At 42.2% G+C, this 27827-nt stretch overlaps 1 protein-coding gene across 3 annotated transcripts in view; it reads right to left on the bottom strand.

The window, feature by feature from the left end:
• Positions 1 to 154: 154 nt before the first annotated feature.
• The window catches only part of LOC121545995 (probable G-protein coupled receptor 153), a 76359-nt gene continuing 48686 nt past the window's right edge, over positions 155 to 27827 (bottom strand). For 2 of the 3 annotated variants that reach the window (XM_041856953.2, XM_041856954.1), the window contains exons 2-7: positions 18607 to 19262; positions 14726 to 15155; positions 10231 to 10420; positions 8410 to 8439; positions 1874 to 1893; positions 155 to 1599 (exon numbers count right to left, since the gene is read on the bottom strand). In XM_041856953.2, coding sequence (XP_041712887.1) covers positions 793 to 1599; positions 1874 to 1893; positions 8410 to 8439; positions 10231 to 10420; positions 14726 to 15155; positions 18607 to 18995 — 1866 coding nt within the window. In that variant the 5' untranslated portion in view covers positions 18996 to 19262 and the 3' untranslated portion in view covers positions 155 to 792. Of the gene's footprint in view, positions 1600 to 1873; positions 1894 to 8409; positions 8440 to 10230; positions 10421 to 14725; positions 15156 to 18606; positions 19263 to 27527; positions 27570 to 27827 lie in introns of those variants that run through there. The other variant, XM_041856955.1, reaches the window with a different exon arrangement.

Here is a 27827-nt window from a genome sequence, read left to right as displayed (position 1 = left end):
AGGGGTGTGAATACTTTCCAAATGCACGGTACCTGTAACTTTCATTATGTACGTCACATCCACTCCACGCCAAGTTAGCTTTTCCAAAGTGTCTAAGGGATGTCATGGTAGAAATTCATCTTACACAACCACATAGAAAATTTGTGAGGCAATCTCTTTGTTTGTCAGTATAGGATATTTAATGGTATGCAGGCCACAATACAACGTCAGGGTTTCCTTAATGAAGAAATAACGTCTTGTATATTTCCTGAAAACATTCCCTCTCTTCCTTGTTAATTGTGACCAAAAATCTAGCAAATCATCATCCATCAAAGAGACTTTTCATAACCACAACAAAAATGAACATCGGCAGTTTTAGCCTTTAATCTAATCTCTTTTCAAATATCTCCAAAATGTGATTTGAAATGTTGAGTAAGTGCAAAAAAGTCACAAAATACCAATTTCAATAGAAAACGACGTAATAGAAAACTATGCAAAACAAAAAAGTGGAATATGAAGGAGATGGGTGTAGTAAAAACCAATGTGTTTGAGTCACTTTGTGGTGAAGCTCACTGTCTCCCAGGAATTGCACAGCCTCTTTCAAAGTTGCTACGTTGTCTAGCCTACCAGGTTCTAAAGCAAAGGTAGGCAAGTCATGACGTGTACAAAGCCAATAATAGCTGTGTATAAGTCCTAGCTTGAATAAAAACAACAATTATTTAGGATATACCAGTTTTAAATCTTTCAACCACCCCAATGCCATGGTTCTGTAATAATAATAACAACAATAATAATAACTTTCTCCACTCCTATCTAGGTGGCAGATCCTATGGAATCTGAGTGAAATGTGAAATATCCAGAGGGCGATGCAGAAGGTGAGTTTATAAAACTATTTGTGCTTCCTTTATTCTCTCCCGTAGTCAGGTGTTTGTGGTCCCCCCAGTCTGGCCCAGCCCTGTGGGCTCCTGTCCTGCGAGACGAGTGCTCCACAGTCGGTAGGCTTTGGCCCATGGGGAACAGTTCTCCTTGGCGCGTCCTCTCCCGCCGGTGTTCACGGAGAGAACCATTACCTGAACGGCACATCCCAGAGCTTTCCCCACCACCGCCGCCCGTCCTGTGCGAGCCATCCAGCGACCCTACCCGGCTACAGCTCCTGCCATGCTCCGAGAGGCGCCGCAGGGCCTGGGGCTCATGCTCAAAGTCAGTGAGTGGGAAATGCGGGTACAAGATGTGCTGCTCACAGACGTCCGGGATTAGGGAGATGGTGGAGGTGCGGCGCGGGCTCTTCATGTGGCTGGGCAGCGGGGTCTTGTTGATGACCTCATCGCGGCTGAAGCAGCGCAAATCCGCCTTCTCGTAGTGTTCGCCGCCACTCCCCCGCGGCAGCTGCTTGAGCATGTGCCCGCTATCCTCGGAGCGCCGGCGCTTGCGGTGTGGGTGGCTCTCCTCGTGGTAGGAGACAAGGCTGGTCCTGTGGCGCTCGTGGCGTGGCAAGCTGGAGCTGTAGTGGGCCATCCCCATCACGTCCTCGGTGGAGCTCCAGCGGTGCAGGTAGGAGGGGATCTGGCCGCTGGTCCACATGTCGGTTTCGTCGTGGGAGAATCTTCTTGTAGGGGGCACCTGGCGCAACAACACACAGACAAACAATATCAGCTTGTATGGAGAAGGTTAGACCTGTATAATGTGCATATGATAATGGCCGTACATTCATACATTCTCCATGAAAAAATAACAGAAATACATTGTTTCTCTTACTGCTAAAACAAAAACATGTGTGTTGAATATTAGGCTATTTTCTTATCTACAGGCTACTAATCAAATGTTGTCTTCTCAAACAGGAGACATTAATGCAACTCCTTTGAGATATAGGCAGTCTACCCAAATTGATACTCACATTCCACATTGTTCTGAGAACTAAGTAGGAGAGACATAACGTCAGCTTTTAGTATGGGTTTGTCAATGAGAAGATACACACCACAAAACTAGTATCAGAGTGCCACTATGTGGTGTCTTTTTGTAAATACAGAACTTAGACAGCAGACTATACAGTAGCATTGAGTGAGAGGTTTGGACAGCAGGGGGAAGCAAAGCACAAGCAGTAGTTGAAAATGAGGAATGGCAAGAGCAGGATGGGGAATGTATTCCCGACGAGATGCAACATGGCAAATGAGAAAGTCTGATTCTATAAATATAAGCCACTTGAGAAATGCATCATCAATGATGAGCTTTTTTGTAATTGACTTCTTGAATTGTATTGACAATTTGTATACAGTAAGTAATGACCGCTAAAACAGACTTTATCTTAACCAATTCAAGAGTAGTATGCTTTTTCAAAGTGAATAGCTATAGAAGATGCACAATTTAGACAAAACAGCATCAATGGATTAATGAGTCAATGTGGTGAAATGATAGCTACTGTATACATCTCTGTTTCAATCATTGTCCAAAAATTGAATAGACTTGATCCTACAAGAGAACATAATGAGTGCAACTATCAACAAGAGACAATTTCTTTTACATTTTTAGTCATTTAGCAGACGCTCTTATCCACAGCGACTTACAGTTAGTGAGTGCATACTGGCCCCCCGTGGGAATCGAACCCACCAAATCAGGAGATGGAATTTGAGTCTATATCATCTAATAGGTATATAGATGTAATGGCTAGGCCTACTGATGTAAAGTTGCCTGATTAGAATACTCTGCCAACTGGCAGCTTGATTAATGCAGCCAGCGAATCATAAACCATTTATAAAAGAGCATGAATATTTTATGGATAAATATAAGAGCTACACCTGTGAGCTACATTCTTGTTAGCGTTACACTGTGATGTGTTACATGTGTTCATTCTAGCAGCTACTTGCGCTACATGATGTAGTCGAGAGCCCGATTGGGTAATTGTTTTGCAATAGAATGGAACAAAGATGACACAATGGTAGATGTCTTGCAGGGTTGACCATACGTCTGGGTTGTGTCAGGTAAAAGGGGCATGGCCATTCTTAGGTTAAGTCTCAAAATTCAGCCTTCAAGAGCCTTCATTTTCTCTACAATACTATCAATTATGCTCTTTTAGTTCATTTTCATTTGGGCCACACGCCTGCTCGCACACACACACACACACTCTCGCGCACACACACACACAGTTGTAGTTTGGTTGTTTGTGAGCTCTTGAAGACTGCATGTTGGTAGAGCAGCATTGGGGTTAATAATTATATGTCAAAGAGGAGCATTTCACAGCTCTATAACTGACTTGCTTTGAGTCTGGAGTCAATAGGACTTAAAAAGGACTCAAAAAGGACTCAATAGTCAAAAGGTCTAAATAGCATTAGCATGAGCAACCATTTGCATTGTTTTAGCAGAGTGGTTCAGTCAAGTATATTGGAAGTCAGCATCAGCCCTACCACCTCATACTACCGTAAAACTTCAATTAAAACGCTGAGTCTCAAATAGCCGCCTGTCCCTTTTAATAGCCGGGCAACGGAACACATTTCAGCAAATAAACGTCTGTTTCAAATAAACGCCAGGTCTAAATGAACTGTTTATGAGGTTAACATGAATTATTTACAAGGTTTAATGTTTAATTTGTTACATTAAATAATTAATGACAAAATGATGGCAATCATCCGTTTTTTTCAGCAGTATTCTTACTGCTAGCCATTGGCTGTTAAAAACAGAGAACTGCTAGCTATAACTGGCAAGCACAAAAACAACTTCGGGAGTACAGACCCCCAGAAATCGGCCGTCCGTCCACTAGTGGAGAAAGTAAGAACTGGCGTGAATGCACCGTCACTGGAGAATAATGATTCTGTCAAGGAAGCATATCTTTCCCGAAATAGAGGCACACTGAGACAAAAGAAACGTAAATGAGCAAAAGCTGTGTGCTTTATTCCTCAGAAGCCTGTCTCTAATAAGCGCATGTTGCGTTCAGTGATTTAAGCCTAGGCTATTAATTGAAGTTTTACAGTATTCTGGTATTTACGCCACCAGTCAAAAGTTTTGAAACACCTACTCATTCAAGGGTTTTTCTTTATTTTTTTACTATTTTTTACATTGTAGAATAATAGTGAAGACATCAAAACTATGAAATAAAACATATGGAATCATGTAGTAACCAAAAAAAGTGTTAAACAAATTAAAATATATTTTAAATTTGAGATTCTTCAAATAGCCACCCTTTGCCTTGATGACAGCTTTGCACACTCTTGGCATTCTCTCAACCAGCTTCATGAGGTAGTCACCTGGAATGCATTTCAATTAACAGGTGTGCCTTTTTAAAAAGTTAATTTGTGGAATTTCTTTCCTTTTTATGCGTTTGAGCCAATCAGTTGTGTTGTGACAAGGTAGGGTTGGTATTCAGAAGATAGCCCTACTTGGTAAAAGACGAAGTCCATATTATGGCAAGAGCAGCTCAAATAAGCAAAGAGAAACGACAGTCCATCATTACTTTAAGACATGAAGATCAGTCAATACAGAACATTTCAAGAACTCAGAAATTGCAGCCCAAATAAATGCTTCACAGAGTAGGAGTCACAGACACATCAACATCAACTGTTCAGAGGGGACTGTGTGAATCAGGCCTTCATGGTCGAATTGCTGCAAAGAAACTACTACCAAAGGATACCAATAATAAGAAGAGACCTGCTTGGGCCAAGAAACATGAGCAATGGATATTAGACCAGTCAAAATGTATCCTTTGGTCTGGAGTCCAAATTTGAGATTTTTGGTTGCAACCGCCGGGTCTGTGAGAGACGCGGTGTGGGTAAACGGATGATCTCTGCATGTGTAGTTCCCACCGTAAAGCATGAAGGAGGAGGTGTTATGGTGTGGGGGTGCTTTGCTGGAGACACTGTCTGTGATTTATTTAGAATTCAAGGCACACTTAACCAGCATGGCTACCACAGCATTCTGCAGCGATACGCCATCCCATCTGGTTTGGGCTTAGTGGGACTATCATTTGTTTTTCAACAGGACAATGACCCAACACAATTGAGATGGTTTGAGATGAGTCGGATAGCAGAGTGAAGAAAAAGCAGCCAACAAGTGCTCAGCATATGTGGCAACTCCTTCAAAGACTGTTGGAAAAGCATTCCAGGTGAAGCTGGTTGAAAGAATGCCAAGAGTGTGCAAAGCTGTCATCAACGCAAAGGGTGGCTATTTGAAGAATCTCAATATAAAATATATTTTGATTTGTTTAACACTTTTTGGGTTACTACATGATTCCATATGTGTTATTTCATAGTTTTGATGTCTTCACTATTTTTCTACAATGTAGAAAATAGTAAAAATAAATAAAAACCATTGAATGAGTAGGTGTGTCCAAACTTTGACTGGTATTGTATATGTTTAACTTGTAATACTATGATTAAGAGGTTGCAGGTATGAGGAAGACCCACCTATAAATATTTGAGAGACTTACAGTGAGGGAAAAAAGTATTTGATCCCCTGCTGATTTTGTACGTTTGCCCACTGACAAAGAAATGATCAGTCTATAATTTTAATGGTAGGTTTATTTGAACAGTGAGAGGCAGAATAACAACAAAAAAATCCTGAAAAACGCATGTCAAAAATATTTTAAATTGATTTGCATTTTAATGAGGGAAATAAGTATTTGACCCCCTCTCAATCAGAAGGATTTCTGGCTCCCAGGTGTCTTTTATACAGGTAACGAGCTGAGATTAGGAGCACACTCTTAAAGGGAGTGCTCCTAATCTCAGCTTGTTACCTGTATAAAAGACACCTGTCCACAGAAGCAATCAATCAATCAGATTCCAAACTCTCCACCATGGCCAAGACCAAAGAGCTCTCCAAGGATGTCAGGGACAAGATTGTAGACCTACACAAGGCTGGAATGGGCTACAAGACCATCGCCAAGCAGCTTGGTGAGAAGGTGACAACAGTTGGTGCGATTATTCGCAAATGGAAGAAACACAAAAGAACTGTCAATCTCCCTCGGCCTGGGGCCGATCTCACCTCGTGGAGTTGCAATGATCATGAGAACGGTGAGGAATCAGCCCAGAACTACACGGGAGGATCTTGTCAATGATCTCAAGGCAGCTGGGACCATAGTCACCAAGAAAACAATTGGTAACACACTACGCCGTGAAGGACTGAAATCCTGCAGCGCCCACAAGGTCCCCCTGCTCAAGAAAGCACATATACAGGCCCGTCTGAAGTTTGTCAATGAACATCTGAATGATTCAGAGGAAAACTGGGTGAAAGTGTTGTGGTCAGATGAGACCAAAATCGAGCTCTTTGGCATCAACTCAACTCGCCGTGTTTGGAGGAGGAGGAATGCTGCCTATGACCCCAAGAACACCATCCCCACCGTCAAACATGGAGGTGGAAACATTATGCTTTGGGGGTGTTTTTCTGCTAAGGGGACAGGACAACTTCACCGCATCAAAGGGACGATGGACGGGGCCATGTACCGGCAAATCTTGGTTGAGAACCTCCTTCCCTCAGCCAGGGCATTGAAAATGGGTCGTGGATGGGTATTTCAGCATGACAATGACCCAAAACACACGGCCATGGCAACAAAGGAGTGGCTCAAGAAGAAGCACATTAAGGTCCTGGAGTGGCCTAGCCAGTCTCCAGACCTTAATCCCATAGAAAATCTGTGGAGGGAGCTGAAGGTTCGAGTTGCCAAACGTCAGGCTCGAAACCTTAATGACTTGGAGAAGATCTGCAAAGAGGAGTGGGACAAAATCCCTCCAGAGATGTGTGCAAACCTGGTGGCCAACTACAAGAAATGTCTGACCTCTGTGATTGCCAACAAGGGTTTTGCCACCAAGTACTAAGTCATGTTTTGCAGAGGGGTCAAATAATTATTTCCCTCATTAAAATGCTAATCAATGTATAATATTTTTGACATGCGTTTTTCTGGATTTTCTTGTTGTTATTCTGTCTCTCACTGTTCAAATAAACCTACTATTAAAATTATAGACCGATCATGTCTTTGTCAGTGGGCAAACGTACAAAATCAGCAGGGGATCAAATACGTTTTTCCCTCACTGTATCTACAATGAAGGGGAAAACTACTGATGGTCATATTTGCCAAACATTAGTCAGCCAGATGTATGCTTTTTTACTTTTAAATGCCATGTCTGGATAGAAAATATCAGCTTGCAAAATGTAAAATGGTTCCAGCAAGATCAAACAAGACTAAGATAGATATTATAGTAGGCCTAAGGCCTCTTTCACCATGCACATTGTTATCTGTATTTGATTTTTTTTTAAATTGATCAATTGATTAAATAATAAAAATCAATGGAAATATACCTGCAAATACTGCATTTTATCTTCCTGTAGTTGCAATGGATACCCTTGTGGGACCCCCCTTTCTAAGGTTGAGAATTCGAACTTGACAATACGTTCTACCGTCATGATATCAGCCGCGGAGCTATAGCCATATGGTCTGTCATATATTAAGTCCGCATGAATTCCTCCATCTTGGCTGTTTTCTGCAAAACGCAGAAAAGCATACACGTCAGCATTAAAGACCAACGTACTCAAAATTCACAGACAGACAGACAAGACGAATAGATAAGAGACAATTTATCTTTCTCTTGTTTTTTCCCCCTGTTTTTTTTGGGGGGGGGGTTCACGGGGAAATTTGGAGTTCCTATTCAAAAAGGAGTCGCTGTAGCCCTCAAGGCCTCAAGACATTCTTGCACTTGGAGCCTTAAATATATTTTTTAATTAATATATATTTTTTTAAATATAAAATAATAATTCCAGTATGAACCATTAAGTGTTATATATATTTTTTATTCAGAAGGCTTCAGACTATATCACAGAACATTAAAAAATATATATTATAGGTGCATTATTGTCACAAAACTGCACAACTTTCCTGGTTAACTTGAGGCTTTATTTGTCTGTGGCAATCACGAATCTATACTTTTGTTAAAGTTTGTCGAATATTGTTCTGAACTTGTAATAGTTTGAAGTGTTGTGAATAACAGGGAACTTAACGTTCAGTGGTTCATTATGGTCTAGATCGTGACTAAATTATCTCTGCAGCAAGATGGCAAAAATGCCCTAAGGATGACCAGTGCATTTGAAAATAATCACTGACTCAAAATCATGACTATGGGCCTTTCCCGATTAGAAAAACATTAAACAACTGCTTCCAAATTCAGAGACCCTGTCTAGAAAGTGTTATTAATCTTTTAAGCACTGGGGCTTATCGTGAGAACCATAATACAAGAAATCAAAGGAATGCTTTCGAGTAATGATTTTACATACTGTCAAGCAAATTTAGGATCAAAACAAGAATTTGCATTAGATTCAATTGGAGATCGGTGTAAAATGCTGATCTTGAGGCAAATGATGGCCGGTAGGATGGAGGATGAAATTGGCTATTTGCACAAGCAGCGTAGCATGCAAGTCAGTAGCTTGGGAAACAAGAAACAACCCTTATACTATACATACAACTGTATTGTGATATACAAGGCAAGCCCTCTGGAAAAAGAGAGAGGAGAACTGGCAACATTAAAATCACACAAAAAAATACACTGTCCTACGTTTTTGCTTAGTTTTTTTGCATAGAAAGGGAGGGTATCAAAAGGTTTGGGGGTTAGAAAGAGTGGAGAGGGGAGATATCAAGTTGAGTTTAAACAATTTCATTGTAAGAAAAGGCAAGTTATTTCACATTTCAATTAGCATGTTTGTAACATTGAAGATGTTTCTGTTACTTATTATTCTGATATCATATCAATACAGAATAGTTCACATCAATACAGAATTGTTTTCTGGTCTATGTTAACCCAATCCACAATTAACAATCTACAGGGGCTATTACATTTATCATGTGACCTAACTTTAAAGTTAATTAGGGGCCAAAACTTGGGTAGGTGTCTGTGTATTCCTGAATTGTAAATGTATCCTTTGGATCACTAAGCCATTTTGGTCTGTCAAAAGTACACAATTTGCATAATTTGAGGGAATAGTGTGAATGGGATTGCTTGTATTGTCACTACATACGCCTACTGCCTATATGGACAGGAACAGTTTAGTGCATTAATAAAAGACTACTAAGTCATTCGGCAGTATCTGTTTCCACTCATACACTGACATTGGGCCGAATCCTAACTTGAGATAGTTGTGCGTTGAGTAGCTTGTATTTCTGCGTAAATCATGCATTGATGTCCATCTAGATTTACAAGAAAGATGCATACCAGTCTCTCATAGGATTGGAAATATGACCATCGTGCCGAAATGTAATGCGCTTTTGGCTCTAGGTATATTCAAAGCATTGGTTTGGCTGTAATCTTCATAAATCCTCTCTCTTGTTTTGTGTCAGGGTGTTCTAGGCCAGGGAAGATTTCACAGTTCGAATGCTTTCAAGTGAAACAAAGTAAAATGTTCCGGGGAAAGTATGTGCTTTTCCAGCAATAGCGCCCAATGTTTATGCAATTGCAACAGTCCGATAGCATAGCATTGAATTTACTCTTTTCAAATGAGCCCCCAAAGAATGAAACCACAAGATGTGGCTATAAGTCCTTTTGTTTGGTCACTTCCACTCTACTCTGAGAAACAGGGTCATATGATAGGTCACATGATAAATTAGACCACATATCCAATCACATAAGGACGCCCGGATGGCTACATATGACCATATTAAAGTAAAATGATATATAGGCCTACTGAATCAAATAATCAAATCTAAAGTTATAAGCTGACAAGACATCCCTCCCCAAAACAAGATCTCTTCAACCCTGTTCCTGGAGAACCTTCTAGGCCTGCTTATTTCAGGTTAAGTTGATCTACAATCAATCAGCTTCTTGTTGAGAAGCTCTATTCATAAATTGTACTATTTCAAAGGAACGTGACCATAGGCCTTCTAATTCAAGTTTTATATCTGGAGATTAATTCCAGGAGTGCCAAGGTGAGATGATTCTCAATCAATTCACAGATTACTCTCAAATCATCCATTCATGAATCAACCAAGGCCCAAGCTAAAATAGTGCACAACCCCAAAAGGTGAGGTGCCAGCAGTGGCTCCAGGACCGGGGATTGCAGACCTCTACCCTGATCCCCCACTCAATCAAATGTCTTAAGCCATAGGGCACCAAACCACAGGTCCTATACCAGCTTTCCAGGACCAGGCTTCCAGACCTCTACCATAACCTCTACCCCTTACCCCCCTTCCCTGGAACTGCCACCCCATCATGTTATTAAGTCACTAAAGTTGGGGGTGGATGGGGTAGATGGTGGACAGAAGGAGCCTGGCCTTCTCCCCGCCTGTTTTACCTTCGTCCACGTCGTCGTTAGACATGATGGCCACGCACTTCTCCCAGACCATACGCACGTCTGCGCGGTAGCGGTCGCACGCCCACAGGAACATGGGCAGCAGGATGGACTGGGCAATGGAGCACCACAGCACGCACAGCACCATCCAGCTGTAGGAGCGGTCGTACTTCAGACTGGCAAAGCTCACCACCTGCAGGGGAGGGAGGGGAGGAGGGAGGAAGAGAATATGGCATAGCACGGTCAATATCAAGTACCAAGTGAAACTACTACAATGCCCAAGCGGAGGTTTTTCCAACATGAAAGCAACAGAGCAGAATGTTTACATCGAGAAACACCAGCTGAGCAGTGTGTCTTTGTTGCCTCTCCCTGAGCAAAAGTATAGCGTAGCATAGTAGAGTTTAATATGTATAGTGTGTTCCAGGACCAAAGCGTGTGCTCCTTTTCACTGGGCCTTGACACTTCCATCAAATTGATTAATTCAACTCATTAACCAGCCTGAACAACCTCCCTGGTGTCACGAGTGAACTTCAGGGGCACATCAATGAGCCACTCGATTAAGTCGATAAGACTTGATTAACTCAACCTAATCTATTCCTCATTAGATGTAAGATACTGTAAACCAGGGCTATTTAACCGAGTCCGCGGCCCCGAGGTACTGCAGGGGGTCCACAAAAATATTTCAAATGTTTTTATGAATATCGCTAGCAACAACAGACTAAACACATTTTGAATACATACTTACAGTAGAAAAGAGGAGAATATAAACTCAGCAAACTCAGCCTTTTTCAGGACCCTGTCTTTCAAAGTTAATTTGTAAAAATCCAAATAACTTCACAGATCTTCATCGTAAAGGGTTTAAACACTGTTTCCCATGCTTGTTCAATGAACCATAAACAATTAATGAACATGCACCTGTGGAACGGTCGTAAAGACACTAACAGCTTACAGACAGTAAGCAATTAAGGTCACAGTTATGAAAACTTAGGACACTAAAGAGGCCTTTCTACTGACTCTGAAAAACACCAAAAGAAAGATGCCCAGGGTCCTTGCTCATCTGCGTGAACGTGCCATAGGCATGCTGCAAGGAGGCATGAGGACTGCAGATGTGGCCAGGGCAATAAATTGCAATGTCCGTATTGTGAGAAGCCTAAGACAGCGCTACAGGGAGACAGGACAGACAGCTGATCATCATCGCAGTGGCAGACCACGTGTAACAACACCTGCACAGGATCGGTACATCCGAACATCACACCTGCGGGACAGGTACAGGATGGCAACAACAACTGCCCGAGTTACACCAGGGACGCACAATTCATCCATCAGTGCTCAGACTATCCGCAATAGGCTGAGAGAGGCTGGACTGAGGACTTGTATGCCTGTTGTAAGGCAGGTCCTCACCAGACATCAATGGCAACAACGTTACCTATGGGCACAAACCCACCGTCGCTGGACAAGACAGGACTGGCAAAAAGTGCTCTTCACTGACGAGTCGCGTTTTTGTCTCACCAGGGGTGATGGTTGGATTCGCGTTTATCGTCGAAGGAATGAGCGTTACACCAAGGCCTATACTCTGGAGCAGGATTGATTTGGAGGTGGAGGGTCCGTCATGGTCTGGGGCGGTGTGTCACAGCATCATTGGACTGAGCTTGTTGTCATTGCAGGCAATCTCAACGCTGTGCGTTACAGGGAAGACATCCTCCTCCCTCATATGGTACCCTTCCTGCAGGCTCATCCTGACATGACCCTCCAGCATGACAATGCCACCAGCCATACTGCTCGTTCTGTGTGTGATTTCCTGCAAGACTGGAATGTCAGTGTTCTGCCATGGCCAGCGAAGAGCCCGGATCTCAATCCCATTGAGCACGTCTGGAACCTGTTGGATCGAAGGGTGAGGGCTAGGGCCATTCCCCCCAGAAATGTCCGGGAACTTGCAGGTGCCTTGGTGGAAGAGTGGGGTAACATCTCACAGCAAGAACTGGCAAATCTGGTGAAGTCCATGAGGAGGAGATGCACTGCAGTACTTAATGCAGCTGGTGGCCACACCAGATACAGACTGTTACTTTTGATTTTGACCCCCCCTTTGTTCAGGGACTTATTATTCAATTTCTGTTAGTCACATGTCTGTGGAACTTGTTCAGTTTATGTCTCAGTTGTTCAATCTTGTCATACATGTTCATACAAATACTTACACATGTTAATTTTGCTGAAAATAAACGCAGTTGACAGTGAGAGGACATTTCTTTTTTTGCTGAGTTTATTATTTCTAATGGATGTCAACTTTATTACTCAGCTCCTAATATTTAGAAAATTACACTCATTGTAGTATCTAACAGAGGCTACCAGTGCGGCAATTGCCGCTTGCTGCTGGTAAGTTTTCTTGACTTGGACATACAATTTTAGGCAAACCTTTGTTTAACCAGCTAAACAGCTGCTCTTAGTGAAAATGTGTTTGGAGTTACCTTTTAGCTAATAGGCTATATTAGAGCTGACACTTCCTCTTCCAATTATAATGTGGGGAGGTAAAAATAATGAAAAACTATCTATCAAATCTATTCATTTAAAAATGTTGTTAACTTCTCCTTGCCATTATCATTCACCTGATGATAAGACAAGACATGTGTAAACAAATTATTTTGCTAATGTATGACGGGGTCCCTGGGTCGCCGGTTTGCCTGGGAGGGGGTCCCTGGGCAAGAAAAGGTTGAAGACCCCTGCTGTACACCAAAAGCCAAAAGACCACCCAATCATGTGGAATCAGCATGTCAACAAAATCAGAGGACAGACATTGTTGGGTATACTACTACATATTCAATCAAGCTCATTCAATTCACATTTCCATATACACATGGGTGTATAACTATCATCACCACTATCATCATACACTGTATATGTACAACCATCATTATCATTACACTCATACACTGTACATGTACAACCATCATTATCATTACACTCATACACTGTACATGTACAACCATCATTATCATTACACTCATACACTGTACATGTACAACCATCATTATCACTACCACCATCCTCTCTTCATGCATCATCAGATTATGGATCCATGGCAAAAATCGCTTAAATACATGGCGAAAATCAGTTAAAAAGGCCCAATGCAGCTGTTTTTATATCAATATCAAATCATTTTTGGGTAGCAATATAGGTACCTTACTGTAATAGTTTTCCAATAAAATTGACTAAAACTGCTTTTTAGCTAAACTTTTTTACAGTGTTAGTTTTACTGGAATGCTATGTGACGGGAATAGAGTTTGAGGAGGAATTATCAAAGATGTAGCCTAGTTTGTCACTTGCCTGCTAAAATCTGCAGTTAAGTTGGCATGTCACAGGCATGTCACTGAGTCCTTTTGTGTATTGTACTAAATGTATTAAGGATCCCCATTAGGTGCTGCCAAGGCAGCAGCTACTCTTCCTGGGGTCCAGCAACATTAAGGCAGTTATATACACAAGTTAAAATATTACATGACATTACATAACACTTGTCACAACACATTAAGTGTGTTCCCTCAGGCCACTACTCTACTCTCACATATCTACAATACAAAATCCATGTGTACGTGTGTGTAGAGTGCAGGTCTTATCATGTGTATGTGCGTCTCTTCACAGTCTCCGCTGTTCCATAAGGTGTATTTGTATCTGTTTTTTAAATCTGATTCTACTGCTTGCATCAGTTACCTGATGTGAAATAGAGTTCCATGTGGTCATGGCTCGTCTTGGGGATTGTGAAGAGACCTTTGGTGGCATCTCTTGTGGGGTATGCATAGGTGTCTGTGTGTCTGTGTGTGTGAGTAAAAGCGTGCTGTACAACTTCTGTATCTACATATTTAGGCTTGAGTGTTTTCATATTACCACAACAGCAGCAACGCATGAAGCTACAGCACACAACATATCTACAATTCAAGCCACCAACTACAAAGCTCATATCACTCAGTTTGTTTTAGATCCACCAAGTTATTTAGTTGTATCAAGAGACTGCATAACCATCCAATACAGCTAACAATTTTTTCACCTACTACTCTATAGGTGGGGCGGACTTGGCCCACCAAACACACACATTTGATTTACTATCCTTGTGGGGACCAAACAATTGATTCCCATTGAAAATCCTATTTTCCCTAACCCTAACTTTAACCCCTAACCCTAACACTAACCTTAATTCTCACCTTAACCCTAATTGTAACCCTTATACTAAACCTAACCCCTATGCCTAAAATAGCCTTTTTCCTTGTGGGGACCAGTGAAATGTCCCCACTTCTGGTCCCCACAAGGACAGTAAAACCAAAATCACACACACACACACACACACACACACACACACACACACACACACACACACACACACACACACACACACACACACACACACACACACACACACACACACACACACACACACACACACACACACACACACACACACACACACACACACACACACACACACACACACACACATTTTGGTCTGTGAACTCACCAGGATGGGGAAGCCGGTAAGGAAGTCGTAGATGAAGACTATGCCGCTGATCAAGTAGGTGATCTGAAGCGAGGTCTTGAGCGGCTCCGAGCCGTCGATGGACGAGCGCCGCTTGCCCTGCGCGTCCTCCACCACGATGGTGGGCACGTTGAACTTGTTTTTGTCAGCCTTGTGGCCCGCGTGGATGGCAAAGGTCTGGAAGAGGGCAATGCCGATGCAGATGATGCCCATGGCCACGCTGCCGCCGATCAGCAGCAGGAAGCACACGCCGAAGCCCAGGCCGATCTCCGTGACGATGAAGCGGCAGTCGCGGGCATAGAAGCGGTCAATGGTGTCGTGCCAGCCCACGGCGGGCAGCGTGGACAGGATGAAGGACACCATCCAGATGCCCATCACAGTGTGCACCGCCTGCTTCTTGGTGTTACTCAACCTGCATGGGGGAGGAAGAGAAGAATTGTAAATAACATGAGCCTATCTTTGATGGCCTAGTTATTCCCTAACAATGGTCTGAAACTCCTGGCTCACAGGCCACATCAGGCCTGCAAGAAACATTATGCATGGCTTGCAAACTGATGTCTAAAACGTACTAAACTTGGGGAAGGAAGAGGGAGGGGGGATGTTTGAAGATCTACTCCACATCCATAGAGGGAACTATAATAGAACTGCCACACATCTAATCAACTCCATGAGCTCCATGATATTATAAGGATCTGCCTGACTGGAAGACTCAGATGATATATCAACAACACATATATTTCTATGTATAACACCATTCAATTGGATTGAGAGTAAGAGAGTAAATCATTAGAAATGGTTTGTTGATGACCCACATCATAGCCATGCCCTTCGGTATATTTGTCTCCTTGGTCTATTTCAAGGCTTTCCCCTCACCTCTAAGTAATTGTTATAGGCCAGCAATTTGCTCAGAGTGTTATTGTCCTCCAGCAGTGTGCATTTTCTATGTGCATGCCACACATTTTCTATGTGCATGCACAGTTGCAGCACACAAAAGCACATTTGCAAAGTTTAACTGCACAGAGACGTGGTTGGGATTCAAATCGAACCTGCAGGAGCAATGTTGATGCAGTGTCCTTGTTTACAAATTACTACACTTGCACTTCTTCCTCTGAAAAGCGTCTACCTGTGAGGGGAGTCGCAGGAAGCAGCAGTGATTAATGTACACAACACAATTCTGTGATTTTATTTGACCATGATTCGAACCACTGTATGAATGCACAAAGGGGAGTTTGATTGAACAGAGCCCTGAAATTCATTGACTTAACTAGAAAGAATTCAAGACACCATGAGACAGTGTGTGTTGCAAAGGCCACTATTGGGTAGTCTATTTATGGGTAGCCGATTGTATGATTTGTTGGTTGTTTTTCAAAAGTGGGTACAGTATCAAGGGACACGAGTGTATCAAGGCAGACTTTCAGAGTTTACTCTAGCTGAAGATCCCCCCTCCTCCAACCCCCATAGCCTACCAGACTATCTATTGTTCTATCAACTGTCGGAGAGATGTTTTGGCGGGAAACCCAAGCTGTCTCTCAGAGAGATCAACCAATCAAAGCCAGCATCATCTAAATAATAAATAATATGCCATTTAGCAGACGCTTTTATCCAAAGCGACTTACAGTCATGTGCGCATACATTTTTACGTATGGGTACTTTCTCCCCTCTCTTTCTTCACCCTCATTCATATCCTTTGATTCATCTCCCTTGCATCACAGAGACATTGTAATTGTGTCTCTGCAGAAAAAGACACCAACCTCACCAAAAGAAGCAAAGTATACTACAACATATATATCATGGTTGACTCATTGGTCTGTGCTACATGTATGCAGGGCTATGGGAACAACACATAGAGAAAGGAAGCAGCCCTGGGTCCACAATGTTTGTGTTAATCTGCCTTTATCTCTGTGCTAAAGAAGTGGTCCTCTGTAGTCCTCTATAGCTCAGCTGGTAGAGCACGGCGCTTGTAACGCCAAGGTAGTGGGTTCGATCCCCGGGACCACCCATACACAAAAAAAAATGTATGCACGCATGACTGTAAGTCGCTTTGGATAAAAGCGTCTGCTAAATGGCATATTATTATTATTATTATTATTATATTATTATTTATTATTATAAGTGTCAGAGCGCTAGCCTTTCCTCAAAGTGCCCGAGGTGGGAACGAGAGATTGAGATTTGCGTCATCAAGCTGCTTGAATCTTACTAGAAAAATAGAGGGAGGAAGAGAAGAGAGAGCGAGGAAAAAAAGAGATAGTGAGCACTGGCTGATGAGAACAGATGCTGAAGCATTCATTTCCAGTACAAGGGGAAAATTAATTATTCAGGCCTTCAGTATGCTCACATCAGGGAAAGGGAGCAGCCATGTGCATTGAAAAGGGGAAAATGGGTCTGTTTCAGATGAACAGATGTTACGTGTGGAATTACATTGGTGTTAAAAGGAGCTGGAGAAAATGTGTGAGGGTCTTTATGGGGGCGGGGTAAGAAAAACGATGCCTTTGGGGACAGAAAATAGATCATGTTATTGTTATTGGGCTCCCGAGTGGCGCTGTGGTCTAAGGCACTGCATCTCAGTGCTTGAGGTGTCACTAGACCCCCTGGTTCGATTCCAGGCTGTATCACAACCGGCCGTGATTGGGAGTCCCGTAGGGCGGCGCACAATTGGCCCAGCGTCGTCCGGGTTTGGCCGGTGTAGGCCGTCATTGTAAATAGGAATTTGTTCTTAACTGACTTGCCTAGTTAAATAAAAAAAATGGTGACTCAAGCTTTAGATCTATACCTGATTATTGTTCGCTCTTTCTCTCTTCCAGAGAGACAGTGTGAGAGAGAATTTGTAAACTCACAACAATTTTGAATTACTTGTTTGGACACAAATCAATAGCTTCAGCTGCTCTGGAATTATATTAGGTAAAAGATAATTGAGGACACTGTTGGGTAAACCAAAATGTTGTTAATTGTATTTTTGGCAGAACAGATTATTCGGGATAGGTGGACTTCTGACTTTGTCCCTAATTCATTGTTCCTGTGTTGTTCAGTGAGCACCAACAAGAATCACATTACTTACGATGGTTGTGGAAGCCAGATGTAGATGGATGGAGCTAGAGTAGCAGATGCTCTCACAGTCTAGCAAGTCTAGCCCCACACGGGATTACCTGGATCCCACACCAACAGATGTGTCCAGGATAGCGCGGATTCACTGGGAACGCGTCACTAACTCTCCCATCGGTCTAACCCTATGAATCCAATACCATCAGACGGGAAATCACATTTGAAATTAGGATTGGCATGGTTGGAAAGGATGAGTATGGATATGTGCTTTGGTGGGAGATATATTTTAGACTTAGGCTATATTTGCCTAAGTCGTTGTAGCTGAATGATTTGTCAGAGGGTGCTGCATTGAATTACTAGAAAGTCCTCTAGAAAACTTGCATTTACTGTACAACTGTTGATGTAGCTAGCTGTTAGCAGTTTTGCAAATAAACTGTAGATTACGCTAATTCTAGACTACGGGGAGGTCATTAATCATTTGTTTGCTGATCTAATGTGTGACAGAATGCCACTTTGTAATCCCACACACAGGTATAAAAGTTTTAAAAACTACGTAACAATGTCTAATTACACTGTACCTTTTCAATTTTTGTCTTTACATCGTTCTCCGACCTCTCAACACCAAAAGCACAATCAATGGCTGCTCCTGTATATCTGCCTTTCCACTTTTCTTTTGGACCTACAACTTCTCACTCCATCAGTAGAAACCAGTCAAACTGGACATTAGATATGGGACACTCACACAATAGAGTCCACCCACCCACATCAGCGCACAGCAAGATAGAGAAGTAGTCAGACTAGATGGCAGTTCTTCCCCAATATACCTGTAGTTGACGGGCCAGCGCACCATCCACATGCGGTGGTAGGAGAGCGAGGTGACCGAGAAGCAGGTGACCAGCGTCAGGGTGTAGAATGTGGACACGAACACCTTGCACAGGCCCTCGTTCCACTCGTAGCTGGAGTGCTGGCGGCGGAGGGTGATGATGCAGTACATGGTGATGGGGATAGCCATGTTGAGGATATGTGTGGCAGCCAGCGTGCAGATGAGGAACTCCAGCGGCTTCCACTTCTTCTGCTTGGCGCTTACGCTCAGGATGCCCCAGGCGTTGGCCAGGATGGACACGGCCGAGCACACCAGCCAGGCCAGCGCATTGGTGCTGATCACCTCGCTCACCTCATCCTCATCCATGGCGGTGCGCGGGGACGATGCCATCGGAGGGCGGGGCAGTGGCGGCTGTGGTGGCGAGAGGAACGGGCACAGCGGAGGAGAAGGTGGTGGCGGTGAAGGCGGGCAGGAGGGGGCGCAGGGCACAGTAGGACGGGGCGGGCATCCTACCGGGGTGGACGGGCACTTTCCACGGGATGGGTGGTGCAGCAGGGGGCAGAGGGCACAGCAGGAGAGAAAAAGTAGAAGGGGAGGGCGGAGGAGGGGGAGAGACTGGGGAGGAGTGGCCGAGCCCAGCCAGTGTTGCTAAGAGACCTGGAGAGGGAGAATAGGAAGAGAATAGAGGAGGGGAGAGGAAGGATAAAAGGAGAGATGACAAAATATGTATTAGTTTATCAGAAGCATAACATTCACATTACCTTCGTACATATCAATTCCAATTCAATTCAAACAATCAACTACTCATTGTAAAACACTTCTGTTGAACATGGTGTGTTCATTTCATGTGCAACCAAAGATCATTCGACCACTCACTCCAGAAGGGTTTATATTTGGCCCATCTAGTAGGTTCATTGGGCTGATATGGAAATTGTCTTTGTTCCACTCCAAAACAAGCCTCTAATGTAGGCTACTGATGCTCTAAGGCACGTGTCAAACTCATTCCACGGAGGGCCGAGTGTCTCCCTTGTACTTGACTGATGAATTAAGGTCACTAATTAGTAAAGAACTCCCCTCACCTGGTTGTCTAGGGCTTAATTGAAAGGAAAAATCTAAAACCTGCAGACACCCCTGCTCTAAGGTAAGCCGTTAGCTCCACCTTGGGTAATTTCACCATCTGAAAATAATGAAATGCTGCCAGTAACACAAAATCAAATTCTCGCTCCTGATTCAAACGGGTGGTGCTGTAAAGTCTATAGCTGTGGTTCTCAACTGGTTTTGCCTCAGGACCCAAATTTAACCATATTGTCTCAGTCGCGATCCAATATTCACATTGCATTTTGGCACCAAAAGAAATTGCAATCTGGAAAACTATTTTTTATGCTATATTGATAGTAAATGTAGCAATTATATGACAAGGGAACAACAGTCCCACCTTTTTCATTGTAAATAATTACATAATGTCCATATTCTTGATGAAGAATGTTAAGTTCACTGGTTTGAGATCACAAAATCAACCAAATTCGCTAAATAGCTCAGCTGGTAGAGCACGGCGCTTGTAACGCCAAGGTAGTGGGTTCGAACCCCGGGACCACCCATACACAAAAATGTATGCACGCATGACTGTAAGTCGCTTTGGATAAAAGCGTCTGCTAAATGGCATATTATTATTATTATAAATAGCTCTGCTAATAACTCTATATTGAAAATACTGTGATTGAAGAAAAATTGTTCAGAGGTTAAATTATTTAAAAATATAGGTTCATTATCATTTCTACAGACTTTCTACCTGGTTTTAGTAGTTTAAGTTCAGACTGTATTCTTCAGTAAAAAAAAATATATATACAGTAGCCGTCAAAAGTTGACACACCTACTCATTCCAGTGTTTTTCTTAATTTTTACTATTTTCTACATAATAATAATAATAGTGAAGACATCAACACTATGAAATAACACATATGGAATCATGTAGTAACCAAAAAAGTGTTAAACAAATCAAAATATATTTGAGATTCTTCAAAGTAGCCACCCTTTGCCTTGATGACAGCTTTGCACACTCTTGGCATTCTCTCAACCAGCTTCATGAGGTAGTCACCTGGAATGCATTTCAATTAACAGGTGTGACTTGCTAAAAGTTAATTTGTGGAATTTCTTTCCTTCTTAATGCGTTTGAGCCAATCAGTTGTGTTGTGACAAGGTAGGGTTGGTATACAGAAGATAGCCCTATTTGGTAAAAGACCAAGTCCATATTATGGCAAGAACAGCTCAAATAAGCAAAGAGAAACGACAGTCCATCATTACTTTAAGACATGAAGGTCAGTTAATCCAGAACATTTCAAGAACTTTGAAAGTTTCTTCAAGGGCAGTCGCAAAAACCATCAAGCGCTATGATGAAACTGGCTCTCATGAGGACCGTCACAGGAAAGGAAGACCCAGAGTTAACTCTGCTGCAGATGATAAGTTCATTTGAGTTACCAGCCTCAGAAAATTGTCAATTAACTGCACCTCAGATTGCAGCCCAAATAAATGCGTCACAGAGTTCAAGTAACAGACACATCAACTGTTCAGAGGAGACCGAGTGAATCAGGCCTTCATGGTCGAATTGCTGCAAAGAAACCACTACTAAAGGACACAAATAATAAGAAGAGACTTGCTTGGGCCAAAAAACCCGAGCAATGGACATTAGACCGGTGGAAATCTGTCATTTGGTCTGGTGAGTCCAAATTTGAGATTTTGGTTCCAACCACCATTTCTTTGTGAAACGGTAGAGTAGGTGAACGGATGATCTCCGCATGTGTGGTTCCCACCGTGAAGCATGGAGGAGGAGGTGTGATGGTGTAGGGGTGCTTTGCTGGTGACACTGTCAGTCATTTATTTAGAATTCAAGGCACACTTAACCAGCATGGCTACCACAGCATTCTGCAGTGATACACCATCCCATCTGGTTTGTGCTTAGTGGGACTATCATTTGTTTTTCAACAGGACAAATGACCCAACACACCTCCAGGCTGTGTAAGGGCTATTTGACCAAGAAGGAGAGTGAAGGAGAGTGATGGAGTGCTGCATCAGATGACCTGGCCTCCAAAATTACCCAACCTCAACCCAATTGAGATAGTTTGGTATGAGTTGGACTGCAGAGTGAAGGAAATACAGCCAACAAGTGTTCAGCATATGTGGGAACTCCTTCATGACTGTTGGAAAAGCATTCCAGGTAAAGCTGGTTGAGAGAATGCCAAGAGTGTGCAAAGCTGTCATCAAGGCAAAGGGTGGCTACTTTGAAGAATCTCAAATATAAAATATATTTTGCTATTCTACAATGTAGAAAATTGTAAAAATAAAGAAAAACCCTTGAATAGGTAGGTGTGTCCAAACTTTTGACGGGTACTGTATATATATAAATATATAAAACACACACACACACACACACACACACACACACACACACACACTCAACTCATTCAAAACCAAAATTTGGGTCGCGACCCATCAGTTGAGATTCGCTGGTCTATAGTACTTTACCAATATCCTACTGTATTTAATACGTTATCCCATTTATACTCAATCATAGATATTGGCAGTATGGTAATAGGACATACGACAATGTGTCAATCAACTCCTTGTTTTCTGTAAAATGTTTGTATGAACAGCATAATGACAGCCCTGAAGAAATCCACTTGCCACAATTTTCACATCAGCAATCTGCAGGTGTGTGAACACTGCATCATGCTCTTTTGATCAGCATTTAAAGCAATTTTCTCAGTCAAATTGCCCTGGCTAGAGAGAATGCACAAAGGAGATCAGTGAATTTCTCTCCACAACACAGTGACGCCTTAAAAAGCTTGGTGCAAGCTGGAGTGTTGTCATTTCACTTCCATTTCCTGTCTGTTTGTTGTCCGGAGTGTGATGCTCTCTGGGCCATTCCCCGAGGTTGGATACTCAAAATGACATTGAGTGAGTGACACGTCATCACTAGGACCTCTCGTACAAAGGCTAACCAACTTATCTGAGCTCTTGCCTCCACCAGCTGTTGCATTGTTGTTGTGGCTGTAGCTTTCGGTTTGTGTTTTACATTCAGGGTTACATTGCGATGAGATATGTTGTGATACAGAGTATTTTATGTGTGTTTTTAATAATCTAAATCAAATCAACCAACTACATTCTACACTAAGGGAAACTACTGGTCATTTTTAACATAGACGTTTACTTTCTGTAGAATCCCACTCATCCCACTGTAAGCAAGCTTATAGCCTACTGCTCAAAGAGAGGGCAAAGAGAGGTGGGATATCAGCTTATCCTAGCTAATGTAGAATCAGATAGCTAGCTAGTTAGCTATTCTGTTGAAACAATCCAACTAGTCAAAGTTTACCTGTGATTGGAGTTTGTTCTGCTGCTGACATCTGCCTCTCAGCCCTACTAACACACAGTCGAATTGAAGCCTTCCCTGTTCCTGACTGTGACGACACATGCAACTCAAAAGGTAGCCACTACTTCACTACCTAGCTTCTGCCTGCAGGACGAGTGCAGTGCGCACTTGCGTGGGGGCAGAGGAGCGGGAATTTTCCAAAAAATTAGCTAGTTTGATGGGCAATTCATTTCAATAAAAAGAGAGACAATAGACTCAATAGAAATGTAAAAATTAAAAATGCCACCAATCTGAAAGGGCACTTTTCTCATAGGAGGGCAAAAGGGCAGGTTCTCAGGCACCCTCTGTGCACGTGCCTGTTGATATTTGATTGAAGTCCCAGCTAACAAGCACTTATTGGACCACTGTTGGTTATGAGACAGCACAGCACTGCAGGCAAGTCGATGTCAGAACCTTGTCGTTATACTGATGACAGCCGATATGGTAGGGTACTGCTAGCACCCCTTGATGTAACTTATTGGGAGAAGCCCAATGGTAGGGTACTGCTCAAGATCATGTTGCTATCCACTAGAAAGATGGTCACGAAACCTGAGGGTTCTTCATTTACCTGAGGCTTCTCCCAATTACAACACCACAAGAGTGTACCATGGCTAACTAACAGTCAGCATGCCGCTGTTAGTTGTGCCGGTTGGCCGTTGTTGGCCCTCTTTAAAATGAAACGCGCATGCCCCGCCCACCTGAGGATCTGCCTTTTCAGCCATATATTTCCTGTGTTTGAGGGGTGCAAAATCCATTTGTCACTTAAATCTTGCTGGATTGACCTGTCAAGCACACCCCGGTAATGGCTGAAATGGGCTCAATAGAATAATGTACATTGTCTTTCCGTTGCAACTATAAGAACGCTAAAGCTTCATCAGGGATTAAAACGCATCGTCTCAACACTTACATCACAAGAAATTATGGGTGTTCATTTTTTGTGGAAATGAAAAAAGTAATAATTTAATTTAACACAGCTGAAATGTTTACAAATTAGATGTGCTGATATGAAAGCAACTTCCGAAAATTAACACTCGGATTATAGTGATATCATGTCTGCTCTGGCAAACAATGTAAAGTATGTATAGATAAGTGTAATCTAGAGCCAAGCCTGTTGATTTTTAATCCAAGGATATCCTGCTATTGACACACTTGTTGAATTATGCAACAGAACTTAACAACAGTAATTAATGAGGCAGTCTAGACAGAGTAGAGAGTGCAGGTAGGCCTAGACAGAGCAAGTTTCTGGTGGTTGCAGCCCTGTTCCACCCCTTTATGTTAATTTGTTCATATATGCAAATGTTGCCATTGTATGTATGCAAATGAGGCACATAAAATAAAGTTAACACAACATATTTTAAAAATACCTGATACCATTAGAGAATGTATATATGAGTGTATTCTATGAAAAATAAAGTTACATTTTACAATAATTTGAATATCTGAATTCCCACCAAAATCCCTAAAATGTTTTATGTGTTATAATTCAGTCAATATCTGATTAAATGTTTTTTTTTAAATAAAGTCTGGAGTATCTTCATCCATTGTTCAACTGTTCCATTTATTAGAATTGTAAAAAAAAAAATTGCTATGATGAGCAAAACCGACTGTTTGCGATGATAGTCCACTTAGCTTGCTGTAGGAATTGTAAACAAGCAATTGAATTCTGAAGTTCACATTGATAATATTCAGTTCATTTGAGAAAATATTTCCACTCCTATTTCCACTGTTAAGACATCTGGGCAGGCTGCGGTAAGCATTTTTGATAGGTCTTACACATTCCTGTAGTTCCACTTCATAGCCTATCCAGGCCTTGCTATCAGGATGGTTCAGGGACTCCTCTCCAGGTTTATTATTATGTATGATAGACTGCTGCCATCCCATCTTCTCGCTCTCAGATTGTATCTGGCACCACAATAAACTCCAGAGGCAACTGCTTCCCCCACAGACGCAACACACAAGCATAAAGCGGTGGAAGCTAGAGAAACCAATGATATCTCATTACTTTGGATTAAGCTTTGTTTTGAATACCATCAAACCCCCTGCTCAATCTCAATATTGAAGTAACTATTGAATTCAAATCAAGGTATTTTGTCTGATGCCCGATGAGAATGGCTGTGATATGCATGATAAATGAGCAATGCATTCTGTTTCCTTGCTTCCACAATTGGAATGGATAAATACAAAGTTATCTTCAAGCTGGCTCAGGGGAAAGAATGTATACAAAAGAGAATATAAATGTATGTTTACTGAAGATCAATGCATTTCTTCCTCACCAAATCCTTTATTATGGTATCCCCATACCCAGGGGCGAAACTTTGGTTTTAGAAGTGGGGTGGACATAATATTATTATTATTTTAAAAAATTATTCCAGTCAGATAAACACTCCAGAGATATGGAGCAGCGTGCGAGAAATGCGCACCGGCCATTGCGAGGGCATAGGCTTATAGGTCTAATGGGTAGGCCTAGTAGCCAAAGTTTTTTAAAGACATTAAATGTACTATTGAATGAATACAAGGCTGCTAGTAGTGGGTATTATATTTAGAGTTAGTGATCTAGTTAAAGCTGCAATATGTAACTTTTTGGGGCGACCCGACCAAATTCACATAGAAATGTGAGTTATAGATCTGTCATTCGCATTGAAAGCAAGTCTAAGAAGCGGTATGTCACCAGCCAGACCGCATTCAAAACCATGTCTGAGGATTTCGCTATTTTCCAGACACTTGACAAGAATTCTTCCAAATGAGACTACTTCGAAAACCAATCGAGGCTCAATAACATTTGAATCGATGGAATTGAGGACGTAAAGACTGAAACTTGGCATGACACAGAAGTCAAGGCCAAGAAACTCCTGGCAGATCATCTCAAACTGGACCCTAAACTCATGGAGATGGAGAGGGCGCATAGGAATGGCCCTTTCTTTCCCGATGGACGGCCCAGATCTATAGTGGTGAAACTGCTCAGGTTCAAAGACAAGGAGAAGATTCTCAGGAGAGCCAAGTGCCTGAAGGGAACCAAAATCTTCCTCAACGAAGACTTCTCTGAAAAGGTACGCCTCAAAAGAAAGGAACTGCTGCCACGACTAATTGAAAAACTAAAAAAAGGCAACATCGCACATCTGAAGTATGATCAGCTGGTCGTTCACCTGGTCGTTCACCTGGTCGACCTGCCTACAGTCATCATGCAAGGTAAGAGTATATTAAATATGTTTAAGTTAATTGATAAGACTGAAATAGATCCATGATAATTAAATAATCAATATTGTATTGCACCTTTAACCAATAGCCTTACAAATAATGTACAAAGACAAATGTTGATTGTCTTTAAGACATCCTCTGTATCAAATTTCAGCCAGAACGCCCAGCCAACCCGAGCCGCTTACACGCCCGAACCCCACCAGTCTAGTCAATAACTCAACTCTCTCCCCAACACAACTTCCTTTTTTATGTCTCAAAGTAAAAGTTTGGAAAAGAAAAGTTGAATGAAAGCACACATACACCTATACATTAACACACAGAAATAGTATACCCTCCATATAATTCATTTCATAGGCCTAATAGTACTGTAGTTATTTTTACTTGCACACAATTTGCTGGGTCACCCAGTCCTGCCCCTAGGGGTCCACGGCCCTGTAGCGCCCCAACCCAACACACCCAACTCAGCTTTAGGATCTTAGTGAAACATTGATTATTGGTCTCAGGTGTTAGGCCAAGGCCAGAGTGACAACAGTACAGCAGACCCCCAGGGCCAGGACTGAGCAGCCCAGCAGCTAGGGATTGCCTAAATAGGTATCTCCCCTGACGTGGGCATGTTTTCAATAGAGAGTCATTTGTCGTACAGTATTCCATATAAGGATTCCAGCCAGACCTTATGAAAGTTCCACAGTATACCCTTAATCTTAAAACAAATATAGTGATACTGTACATAACTTGACATTTCTTCCATACATTGTGGGAGGATAACCAACCTTCCAATTAATGGCAATGCATTTATTTGCCACTATAAATGCTAGGTTACACAGTTTATTCTGATAAGTCTCCAGTATCAACATTTTCAAGCAAACAAAAACAGGGAGAAGGCAGAATCTGTAGACATGCTGAGATAAAATATCATACTCTTCGCCAGAATTCAGCCAGCCTTCACAAGACCACAACACCACAAATATGTCCCCTTTTGTGCTTTACACCTCCAGCAGAATAATACAATTTCTGAGTGCATGATATTCAGTTTCACTGGCATAGGTGAAGGTTCTATGGATGGTCTTAAAATGCAATAATTTTTGTCTGAGATTATATGAACATGACTGGGCATTCTAACATCTCTGTTTCCATTCATCATCATCATCAATAGTGTCTCCCAGGTCTTCCTCACATTTTTGTTTTACATGTTTTGTGTCATCGGGAAAACCCTCTATCAACCCTTGATACAGTTTGGAAATCAACACTGGAGGTTTGTCACACTGCCTTAAAATAGTATCTGGCTTGTCCAGTGTTTGCTGGACAGAGACAAAAATTCACCTCACCTATGTCACAGACTGGTCTTCCCTGGCTGCCTGACCCTGCTGAGACCACTGTCACCATCTGATCCTCCTAAAATGAGGCATGACAAAGAATTACCTTGGTGTACATTTATACATTATATTATCCAATAATAGTTCAATAATTGAAATGGCCATTATTCCCAGATCCCAGACTGTAGCTACTGTAGGTATACCCATCCATTCAAGATGGAACTTTGTATAATTCACTGAATATACTGCAAAATTCACCTGAGCTCAATAGACTGGTCTTCCCTGGCTGTCTGACCCTGCTGGGACCACTGT

Source organism: Coregonus clupeaformis, chromosome 30 (genome assembly GCF_020615455.1).
Source record: "Coregonus clupeaformis isolate EN_2021a chromosome 30, ASM2061545v1, whole genome shotgun sequence".
NCBI classification, from domain to species: Eukaryota; Metazoa; Chordata; class Actinopteri; order Salmoniformes; family Salmonidae; genus Coregonus; species Coregonus clupeaformis.
This window is presented reverse-complemented; position numbering and strand designations above follow the sequence as displayed.